We start from the raw sequence: 12492 nt of genomic DNA on the forward strand, positions 1-12492 counted from the left end.
ACAAATAGGCTATATATTTTTGTCAACTGTTTAAAAATGTCGAAACTCCATATCATCATTACCTGTCAAAATATTGACATATTTTTCGTTTTTACAATTACGTAAAATGTCCTTGGAATAAATGAGGCTGGTTTGCGCGCTGGTGGTTGTCGGAAGATGAAATTATTTCTTTCTTTCTTTCTTTTTCTTTCTTTCTTTCAAATAGGGGAGGCCAGGGAGTGTTGTAACAAAGGGATAGTTATAACACCCTTAGTTTGACCAATCAGAAATGAATCATAAATTATAGTCTATGCCCACTTCCAATTTATGCTTACTGGTTAAGATTCATGCTTCTGAGTTGCAAACTGTCTGTTCTGGAGCTGTCTGTTATTTTCATTGTATTCATTTTGTACTTTTGATTCGTTATTTTATTATTATTATTGTAGCCTAACAAGTTTATGGTTCCTCCTTTATTATTCAGCAAAGTGCTTCCATAAATGTATTAGCATGGATCTCTTTTAAGCAATATAATTGTTACATCCATCCCCATGTAGTGTTACAACTCACCCAGGTACTGGGGCAGGTTTTAACAACATACCACTTTGTATTTAACATGACATTACATAATCTGTGATGGTGTAGTAGAAATCTAAGTGCATGTCATTTATAGCAGACAAATATGGGCACCACATATACAAATTTGAGATTTTTAGCACAAAGAGCCAATGAATTACACGTACTCAAACAAAAAGTATGACTATCATCCCCGATCTGCCCTTTTCACTGTTGTTCACTTTTATTTTAAAATATCTCAATTTTAAAAGACAAGCATGGTCAGCATGCAGTGCTCCTGTAACTTCCTTCTACTGTTATTTGACGGACACAATGTTCTAAATGTTCATTGTAGTGAAGAGGTGATTAAAAGAAAAAAAGTTGTGTTAAATGTACTCAACTCTGACACTTCTTTATTAATTTACACCGTCTATATACGTTATATATGCTATTTCTATTTTATATTATTTACATTATAGTTAAGTCATTTTACTGCAATCGTCATGTTTCTCAACAGATGTATAATTGTTTATTCTTATTTTTCTGCACAATTTTGACATTCAATTAAACAGTAGTCTTAAAGGGAAATCAAGCGAATTTTTTTCTTCACAAATATGTGTTCTATTTATGTGGCCCTGCTAGTCTCAACATTCTGATTAATATTGTGTTCGTGGAATATAGATAAAACTGCGAAAAAAAGCCGTTTTTATCCATCTCAAGGGGCGGCCATTTTTCCACTTGCTGTTGACTTAATATGACATCACAGTTGTTCAAGACTCAGGTAACCGATCACAGCTCAATTTGCGAATGTCACATGGCATAACACAAAAATCAGATTGAGCCGTGATTGGTTACCTAACCCTTGAACAACTGTGATGTCATTTTAATTCAGTCAACGGCAACTGACGAAATCGCCACCCACTGAAATGGATAAAAACAGGTTAATTAACTCATATTCCCAAAACGTAGATTTTTTGGGATAATGTCTGCTTCATGTTCTATAACAAGATCTGAAATTACCATTTCAAATTACATAGGTATATTATTTTCAAATTATAAGTGATATTAAACACTATATTTTTGGAAAATAAAACACATGTCTTTCTAAGTGGCTGTGATTGAAAGGTAACGTAAAAAAACTATTGACCCCAGGGTGAGACCTGATGAAAAACCTTTTTCTATGAAAACTGTTGATTTATTTAATCTAATACAATATATTGAAAGAATGGTGAAATATTGACTCACCAAGGTTGACGTCTGAAAAAATTCTCCTGACATCTGCTTGTTTACATGTGCCGGCTCAGCATCAGCTCCATCCACACTCACTAAACTTTGACTCATGGCTTGCATATTCTTCATGTCACTTTTTCTGGAGTCAGTGGTCCTGCACACCTCGTAATTGTACACATGCGGGAGAGTACCAGTCCCCAAAGTATCCGAGAACCGTGGCGGGTAATACGGAATGACAGGCAGGTTGGAGTGGTACAGGACGCGAGACTGTCTCCACCTGTACACTTTGACTGATATGATGAGCAGCAAACAGGTGATGAAGAGGAAGGAGACCACAGCCAGCGCCAAGACTAAGTAAAAAGTCAGCTTGTCATTGTACTCCTTGTCGTGCATGCTAAAGTCAGTGAACTCTGACAGCACTTGAGGGAAGCTGTCCGCCACCACCACGTTAACAATGACTGTAGCTGAACGAGAGGGCTGCCCGTTGTCCTCAACTACAACAGTCAGTCTTTGCTTGACAGCATCTTTATCAGTCACTTGGCGGACAGTTCTTATTTCTCCATTGTGGAGGCCCACTTCAAACAGCGCCCTGTCTGTGGCTTTGTGCACTTTATAGGAGAGCCAGGCGTTCTGCCCACAGTCCACATCCACGGCCACCACTTTAGTCACCAGATAGCCCACGTCTGCCGAACGAGGCACCATTTCGGCCAGCACCGAGGCGCCCGTCTGGACCGGGTACAGGACCTGAGGGGCGTTGTCGTTCTGGTCCTGGATCACCATGCGAACGCTCACGTTGCTGCTGAGGGGAGGGGAGCCTCCATCTTGTGCCCTGACAACCAAGTCCACTTGTTTAATTTGCTCATAATCAAAAGATCGAACTGCACGCAGAACACCGGTTTCAGAATTTAAAGAAACAAAAGTAGAAACTGGACTGCCACTTATCTGAGTGTCCTCTAACAAATAAGTTATTCTCGCATTTTGATTCCAATCCGCATCTCGAGCAGTGACAGTAAATATGGAAACACCAGGAGAATTATTTTCTGCGACATAAGCGGAATAAATGTTTTTATCAAATATTGGTGCATTATCATTCACATCTGAGATTCTAAGATGCAGCTTTGTTGTACTAGAAATCGGAGGCGTTCCGAGATCAGTGGCGGTAATTGTAATGTTATATTCAGAGACAGATTCTCGATCAAAATAGTGATCTGAAATTAAATTGTAATAATTTGTAAGAGATGGCTCAATTTTAAAAGGAAACTTGCCATCCATGGAACATTTAATATGTCCATTTCTATCAGAATCTGCATCTTTTATGTTAAGAACTGCAACTGTTGTACCAGGAGGTGAATCCTCAGAGAGAGGACTTGAAAATGATTTTATATTAATAACTGGAGCATTGTCATTCATGTCAATAACATCAAATATAACTTTACTTGTCCCAGTTAACCCACCGTGATCCTTTGCTTCCACTCTCACTTCATACTTTTTGTTCTTTTCATAGTCTATTTCACCAGACACATAAATTGTACCAGTGTTTTTGTCAATATGAAATATGTTTGCAGCACTTCCTTTCATTCTGGACAAATTGTATGTGATGAGTCCATTTGAGCCACTGTCAGCATCGGTAGCATTTACCGTAATTATACTCGTTCCTTTTACTGTGTTTTCCATAACAGAGGCTTTGTACTCTGATTGATTAAATATTGGCCGGTTGTCGTTTGCATCTAACACATTTATTTCTATGTTTATGGTTCCAGATCTCTGTGGTGTTCCACCATCAACTGCAATTAATTTTAATGACAAATGGGGGTGTCGCTCTCTGTCTAAAGGTTTCTCGAGCACCATTTCAACATATTTACTGCCATCTGGATTTGCATGCTGATTCAGTACAAAATTGTCGTTAGGTGACAAGATATAATCTTGCAACGCATTTTGTCCCACATCTTGATCTTCTGCACTCGGTAGAGGAAACGGCACTCCAACTACAGCAGATTCACTAATTTCAAATGTAAGAGCCTTTTCTTTATTTAGAAATACGGGAGCATGATCATTTATATCCAAAACCTCAACAATTATTCTGTGCAACTCGATTGGGGTTTCTAAAATAATCTCAAAGCTGAAACTGCACGGCGTCACATCTCCGCAAAGCTGCTCTCGGTCTATTCTGTCATTGACGAGCAGGAGCCCTTTGTCTGTTTTCAGCTCCGTGTACTGGATGTTATCTTCCGTCAAAATGCGTGCCCGCCCTGAAATGAGTCTTTTCATGTCCAACCCGAGATCTTGCGCCACATTTCCAATCATGGAGCCTTTCTTCATCTCTTCCGGAATAGAATAACGAATCTGACCACCTACCGCAACCAAACGAAGCAGCAACATGAGCATTCCTATTTGCTGTCGCAATCCAAATAATCGACATTTTGCGCATGAAAACTGGAGAGGTCCGCTGTTGTCCATGGCTCGCCAAAAAAAAGAGCAATTATTCGTTTGGGTAAATAATCCGTTAACTGGTCACCAATTCGACGTTTACAAGCAAGAAAAAGAAATACAATCCAAATCTGCAGCGCACACAGCGTTGTTCCTTCTCTCTCACTCACTACCAACAAAAGACAGAAAATCTCCTTCAGTATAGCCTACCTCGTCACTAGTCGAGAGGACTGCATGACGACAATACACGGAAAACCATATCCAAGCCAACAGCGTCTCTTAGAGTCTAAAACGTGTAAGAGCGGGCTCTGCACAGCAGACAAACTGACTCAAATTGTGTAAAGATGCAAGTGAATAGGTAATCCTTCCACTTGATGAAAATATGAACAGAAAATAACGTGTAATTCTAAGGAAATAATATAAATGTACTTGAATAAAATACAGTCGACATTAAATAACCCTTTAAAAAAATGGATAACAACAGCACAACAGAACAAACTACACTTAATCGTTTTATTCATTAAGATGGAACAAAATTATGATTTTTTTTAAAGATGCATTTGGTGAACTATATTATTATTATTTTTATTATTATTATTAGGTCAATAATATTGCTATAATCATTCATTCAAATCATTAGATAAAAATGTTAATTTTCATGAGTTATAATTATTCATATAGCCTAAATATTAAGTATATATTTAACAACATTTTTGATGAATTTTTAAAGGAGTCCTGTAAGAATGTAGCACTGCAATGTCAGTCTGGGCTCTCATCTTGGACTTGGAAGTATGGACTTGTCCGTCAAGACTTGGGCACCATGGACAGCGACATTGCAGCTCAAAACTTTTGTGTTTGTCAAATATTTAACAAGTTGAAAGCGATGCAGATTATAAATGAATTCTCCTCCAGAAAGCTAACATATTAATAGTTTTTTTTTTTAAATAAACAATTACACCTACATTTGACCTTTTTAAGAACTATTATCCTAAATTATGGATTCCAAACCATTGCTACATTTAAAACTTATGCAGGCTTTATTTATTGTTGGGGCCAAAATTTAGATTTTTTTGTTTTTATAAAGAAAAGCACTCACCACATGCCACTTTCAGCGCCTGTTGAAAGTAAAGGTAACTATAATACATAATGTTAATGTTTATTGTTGTACGTTGAAGATTAAAAGAGACAGAACCCTGTTCAAAATGCAGCTTACTGAAATGTGACACTTTTTTTAATTCACACTGTAATTTTATACATATAGCCTACAAAATGTTTTTGCAGTTATCATTTTCCTCCTGAAAGTCAAATTTTGTGGTCTTGCTAATTTTGTGCAATTTTGATATTAATTAAAGTTTGTCATTATTTTTTTCAAAGTGCACACTAACCGTATATACTTGACTATTTAAGAAACCTTTTTCGTTTTACTCTGAGTGTGTTGTGATGCATGGGACTAAATGAAAATGTGAAACATTTGGATCCCAGACCCAACAAAAAGAACCACTTGGGAATTGTGATCATATCGACTCTATAGGGAAATAATTGTGAAATATTGACTCACCAAGGTTGACATCTGAGAAAACTCTCCTGACATCTGCTTGTTGTCATGCGGCGTGTCAGCATCAGCTCCATCCACACTCACTAAACTTTGACTCATGGCTTGCATATTTTTCATGTCACTTTTTCTGGAGTCAGTGGTCCTGCACACCTCGTAATTGTACACATGTGGAAGAGTCCCAGTCCCCAAAGTATCCGAGTATCGTGGAGGATAATACGGAATGACAGGCAGGTTGGAATGGTACAGGACGCGGGACTGTCTCCACCTGTACACTTTGACTGATATGATGAGCAGCAAGCAGGTGATGAAGAGGAAGGAGACCACAGCCAGCGCCAAGACTAAGTAAAAAGTCAGCTTGTCATTGTACTCCTTGTCGTGCATGCTAAAGTCAGTGAACTCTGACAGCACTTGAGGGAAGCTGTCCGCCACCGCCACGTTAACAATGACTGTAGCTGAACGAGAGGGCTGCCCGTTGTCCTCCACTACAACAGTCAGTCTTTGTTTGACAGCATCTTTATCATTCACTTGGCGGACAGTTCTTATTTCTCCATTGTGGAGGCCCACTTCAAACAGCGCCCTGTCTGTGGCTTTGTGCACTTTGTAGGAGAGCCAGGCGTTCTGCCCACAGTCCACATCCACGGCCACCACTTTAGTCACCAAATAGCCCACGTCTGCCGAACGAGGCACCATTTCGGCCAGCACCGAGCCGCCCGTCTGGACCGGGTACAGGACCTGAGGGGCGTTGTCGTTCTGGTCCTGGATCACCAAGCGAACGCTCACGTTGCTGCTGAGGGGAGGGGAGCCTCCATCTTGTGCCCTGACCACCAAGTCTACTTGTTTAATTTGCTCATAATCAAATGATCGAACTGCACGGAGAACACCGGTTTCAGAATTTAAAGAAACAAAAGTGGAAACTGGACTGCCACTTATCTGAGTGTCCTCTAAAAGATAAGATATTCTCGCATTTTGATTCCAATCAGCATCTCGAGCAGTGACAGCAAATATGGAAATGCCAGGAGAATTATTTTCTGCAACATAAGTAGAATAAATACTTTTGTCAAATAATGGCGCGTTGTCATTCACGTCTAACATTCTAAGATGTAATTTTGTAGAGCTAGAAAGTGGAGGCGTTCCAAGATCGGTTGCTGTAATTGTTATGTTATATTCTGAAACAGATTCTCTGTCCAAATATTGGTCTGAAATCAAATTGTAATAGTTTGTTAAAGGAGTCTCCAGTTTAAAAGGAAGTTTCCCATCAATTGAACATTTAATTTGTCCATTTTTGTCAGAATCAACATCATTTATGCTCAGAATGGCAATTGTCGTACCAGGAGGTGAATCCTCCGACAGAGGACTTGAAAATGACATTATATTAATAACTGGAGCATTGTCATTTATGTCAATAACGTCAAATATAACTTTACTGGTCCCTGTCAGACCACCTTGATCCTTTGCTTCCACCCTCACTTCATATTTTCTATCCCTTTCATAGTCGATTTGACCAGACACATAAATTGTGCCAGTGTTTTCGTCAATATCAAATATATATGTTGTACTTCCTTTCATTTTAGATAAACTATATTTAATGAGCCCACTTGAACCACTGTCAGCATCTGTAGCATTTACCGTAATAATACTAGTTCCTTTTATTGCATTTTCCATTACAGAGGCTTTATAGGCCGTTTGGTTAAATACGGGCTGGTTATCATTTGCATCTAAAACATTTATTTCTATATTTACAGTACCAGATCGCTGCGGTGTTCCTCCATCAACTGCAATTAATTTCAATGACAAATGGGGACGTCGCTCTCTGTCTAAAGGCTTCTGGAGCACCATTTCAACATATTTACTGCCATCTGGATTTGCATGCTGATTTAATATAAAATTGTCGTTTGGGGACAAAATATAATTTTGCAACGCATTTTGCCCCACATCTTCATCCTCTGCACTCGGCAGTGGAAACTGCACTCCTACTGCAGCAGATTCACTTATTTCAAATATGAGAGCCTTGTTTTTACTTGCAAAGACGGGAGCATGATCATTTATATCTAAAACCTCAACCATGACTCTATGCAGTTCTAACGGGTTTTCTAAAATAATCTCAAAACTGAAGCTACATGGCGTCACATCTCTACAAAGATGCTCTCTGTCTATTCTGTCGTTGACGAGCAGGAGCCCTTTGTCTGTTTTCAGCTCCGTGTACTGGATGTTTCCTCCCGTCACGATGCGGGCGCGTCCAGCACTGAGTCTCTTCATGTCCAAACTAAGATCTTGCGCCACATTTCCAATCACGGATCCCTTTTTCATCTCCTCGGGAATAGAATAACGAATTTGACCACCTACCGTGGTGAGCAAACGAAGCAGCAACATGAGCGTTCCTATTTGCCGTCGCCATCCATAAAATAACCTCCATTTTGCGAATGGGAAAGGGAGCGGTCCGATATTATCCATGATGACGTAAAAAAAAAGAAAATTGTGTTATGTTTTGCTTAAATAATCTGTATCCTGCTCGCAAAATTGACGTTGACGTGCAAATAGTCTGCAGCACGCATGCACAGTTGTTCTTTCACTTGCCCTCTCCGCCAACAAAAGACACAAAATCTCCTCCAGTATAGCCTACCTCGTAACTAGTCGAGAGGACTGCATGACGACAACACATGGAAAGTCATATCCAAGCCAACAGCGTCTCTTAGAGTCTAAAACGTGTAAGAACGGGCTCTGCATAGCAGACAAACTGAAACAAATTCTTTAAAGATGCAAGCGAAACTTCAACTTGATGAAAATATGAACAGAAAATATTGTGTAATTGTAAGGAAATAATACTAAATTTACTTGAATATAATACAGTCGACATAAAATAAGCATTTACAAAAAAATGGATCACAACAGCACAGCAGAACAAACTACAATCGCTTTACTCATTAATATTTAACAGAATTATGATCTTCTGATTTTTAAAGGAGTCTGGGCTGTCATCTTGATCTTGGCAACGTAAGAATAAAGGCCCGTCGAGACTTGGGCACCATGGACAGCAACATTGCAGCTCAAAACCTTTATTTTTGTTGAATATTTAACAGATGAAAGCTATGCAGATTATAAATGCTAACATATTATAGATTTTTTTTAAATAAAAAAAATACACCTGCATTATTTGAGCCTTTATGAATTATTGTCCTAAATTATGGATTCCAAACTGTGGGCATCGGATGACAAAAAATATGTTATAAATATATGTATATGTCTAAAAATACACATGGGCTATATTTATTGTTGGGACCTATAATTTATTATTATATTTTTTTAAAGAAAAGCACTAATCACGTGCATTGAACTTTAACCTTCTGTAAAACTAAAGGTAAATATGACACCTAATTCTAATGTTTATTGTTGTACATTAAAGATAAAAGAGACAGAAGCCTGTTCAAAATGCATCTTACTGAAATGTGACACTTTCTTAATTCACACCGCAAGTATACAAAATATTTTTGCAAATGTAATTTTCCTCCTGAGAGTCTATTTTTGTGGTCTTGCTAATTTTGTGCAATTTTGATATTATTTAAGGTTAGTCACTATTTTTTCAAAATGGGCCACACCTTATTCTTGACTATTTTTTTCCTAAATAAAAGTGTTTAGTTCAACAAGTCCTCCAACAATAACGACCATATTTGGATGACTGTCTAATTCATAATAATGCATCGGATTTATATAGCGCTTTTCTAGACACTCAAATACGCTTTACAGTGGAATGGATACATTATTCATGCACTCACACATTGACACTGTGGTGGCAGTAAAAAAACTTAAGTAGCCACAGCTGCCCTGCATGGGACAGGCTGACATAAACTTGGCTGCCAGTGTGCACCTATAGCCCCTCCGACCACCACCAAACATTCATATCTTCTATACACCAGTGTGAGTAGCACTGGAGGCAACATGTGTGATGTTTCTTGCCCAAGGACACAACACACAACTAGTGGAGAGCGGAGATCAAACAGCCGACCTTCTGCTTACTGAGCGACCGTCTCTACACCCTGAGCCACGGCCGCCACTTGGAATTTTATGAGTTTTCAGTGTGTTGGGACTAAATTATGATGTGAAATTTGGATCCCAGGGGAAGACCCAACAATGAGAACCCCTTGGCAATTGTGAGCATGTCGACTCAAATAAATAGGGAAATAATTGTGAAATATTGACTCACCAAGGTTGACATCTGTGAAAAATGTCCTGACATCTGCTTGTTGTCATGCGGCGTGTCAGCATCAGCTCCATCCACACTCACTAAACTTTGACTCATGGCTTGCATATTCTTCATGTCACTTTTTCTGGAGTCAGTGGTCCTGCACACTTCGTAATTGTACACGTGCGGGAGGGTCCCAGTTCCCAAAGTATCCGAGTACCGTGGAGGATAATACGGAATGACAGGCAGGTTGGAGTGGTACAGGACGCGAGACTGTCTCCACCTGTACACTTTGACTGATATGATGAGCAGCAAGCAGGTGATGAAGAGGAAGGAGACCACAGCCAGTGCCAATACTAAGTAAAAAGTCAGCTTGTCATTGTACTCCTTGTCGTGCATGCTAAAGTCAGTGAACTCTGACAGCACTTGAGGGAAGCTGTCCGCCACCGCCACGTTAACAATGACTGTAGCTGAACGAGAGGGCTGCCCGTTGTCCTCCACGACAACAGTCAGTCTTTGTTTGACAGCATCTTTATCAGTCACTTGGCGGACAGTTCTTATTTCTCCATTGTGGAGGCCCACTTCAAACAGCGCCCTGTCTGTGGCTTTGTGCACTTTATAGGAGAGCCAGGCGTTCTGCCCACAGTCCACATCCACGGCCACCACTTTAGTCACCAGATAGCCCACGTCTGCAGAACGAGGCACCATTTCGGCCAGCACCGAGCCGCCCGTCTGGACCGGGTACAGGACCTGAGGGGCGTTGTCATTCTGGTCCTGGATTACCATGCGAACGCTCACGTTGCTACTGAGGGGAGGGGAGCCTCCATCTTGCGCTCTTACACGAAAGTGGAACTCTTTCAGTTGCTCATAGTCAAACGAGCGAACTGCATGGATGATTCCATTTTCAGCACTAACTGACACATAAGAGGAGACTGGCACTCCATTAACAGAAGAGTCCTCCAGGATGTAAGAAAGACGAGCATTCTGGTTCCAGTCAGCATCACTGGCTTTTACAGTGAATACAGAGAGACCTGGCGTGTTGTTTTCAACAATGTAGGCCTCATATGAGCTTTTCTCAAAGACAGGCGTGTTGTCATTCTCATCTGAAATGAGTAAGGTAAGAGTGATGCTGCTGGAGAGGGAGGGCACGCCCTCATCAGAACACGTCACTGTGATATTATATTCGCGTGACCTCTCTCTGTCTAATTCATTGTCTGTCACTAAAGTATAAAAGTTGTTTGTTGAGGTTTTTAATGTAAATGGTATGTTTTCGTTTATGAAACAAACAACATTTCCATTATCTCCAGAATCTTTATCTTCTATATTTATCATGGTAACAACTGTATTGAGCTCAGCATTTTCGGAAATTATATTTGACTTTGACATTATGCTGATTTTTGGCTCATTGTCATTAACGTCTTGCACTTCAACAATTATTTTGCACGAATCCGTGAGGCCTCCTTCATCACTTGCGAGTATATTTATCTGATAGTTTCGAGAATGCTCAAAATCAATAATTCCAATTAACGTCACTTCACCGGTTTCCTTGTTTATTTGAAACATTTTTGTAATATCATGTGACGCATCGCTTATAAAATAGGACGTTTTGGCGTTGGAGCCCTGATCTGCATCAGAGGCCGAAACAGTAGCCACAATTGTCCCTACAGGTGAATTCTCAGTAACAATAGCTTTGTATGTGTTCTGTGTAAAAACGGGGGCATTATCATTAGCGTCTAACACTGTAATGAGAATCAACATCGTTCCTGACATCCGCGGCTCTCCTCCATCTACAGCTGTTAACACGAGTGACATCTGCTCCTCCTTCTCTCTGTCTATAGGCTTCCGTAAAATCATTTCCACATTTTTATTTCCATCCGCGTTATTTTGCATGTTAAGAGCAAAATGATCCGATGGTTTTAATTCGTAATTATTAACACCATTAATGCCGACATCAAGATCTACAGCCCTCTCTAAAACAAATTTTGCTCCGATAGTCGCTGACTCGCTTATTTTGAACGCCATTTCACCCCTGTTGAAGGTTGGTGCATTGTCATTAATGTCAGTAATTTGAACAGTAATGCTGTAAAATTGCATGGGGTTCTCTAAAATAATTTGAAAATGTAACGCGCAAGGCGTCGTCTGCCTGCACAGCGCTTCTCTGTCGATCCTTTCTTTCAAAAGGACGACTCCTCTTTCTCTATTCAACTCCACGTAATTGTCACCATCTCGGTTAAAAATGCGTGCTTTTCCAGCCAGCATACGTTTGGTCTGCAAACCTAAATCATGAGCTATGTTTCCAACGAGAGATCCTTTGGGCATCTCCTCCGGGATGGAGTAACTGACTTGCCCGAACACTGAAGCGACGGAGAAAGATAAAATAAAGACCAGCACTTGCCTTGCCATTGTTCTATATTCGACTATTTCCCTAGCAAAATTCAGTCTTTTTCATCCCATCAAATTAATTCCTGTTCGATGGCGATCAAAAAATCCCACTGCTTTACATCCAACAAACAAAAGGGTAAATCCTGACGGTTTAATTGCTCTTTTTCAAGAGCATGATGGCCCCGATGCT

At 39.8% G+C, this 12492-nt stretch overlaps 1 protein-coding gene across 25 annotated transcripts in view; it reads right to left on the reverse strand.

The window, feature by feature from the left end:
* LOC144058703 (protocadherin gamma-C5-like) overlaps window positions 1-12492 on the reverse strand; it is a 252513-nt gene that overhangs the window by 111622 nt on the left and 128399 nt on the right. Inside the window, exon 1 of one of the 25 annotated variants that reach the window (XM_077577092.1) lies at window positions 5747-8342. The exons of 22 other annotated variants lie outside the window; for them this stretch is intronic. In XM_077577092.1, coding sequence (XP_077433218.1) covers window positions 5747-8194 — 2448 coding nt within the window. In that variant the 5' untranslated portion in view covers window positions 8195-8342. Of the gene's footprint in view, window positions 1-1776; window positions 4349-5746; window positions 8343-12492 lie in introns of those variants that run through there. 2 more of the 25 variants (XM_077577104.1, XM_077577095.1) reach the window with 2 other exon arrangements.

Source organism: Vanacampus margaritifer, chromosome 10 (assembly GCF_051991255.1).
Source record: "Vanacampus margaritifer isolate UIUO_Vmar chromosome 10, RoL_Vmar_1.0, whole genome shotgun sequence".
NCBI classification, from domain to species: Eukaryota; Metazoa; Chordata; class Actinopteri; order Syngnathiformes; family Syngnathidae; genus Vanacampus; species Vanacampus margaritifer.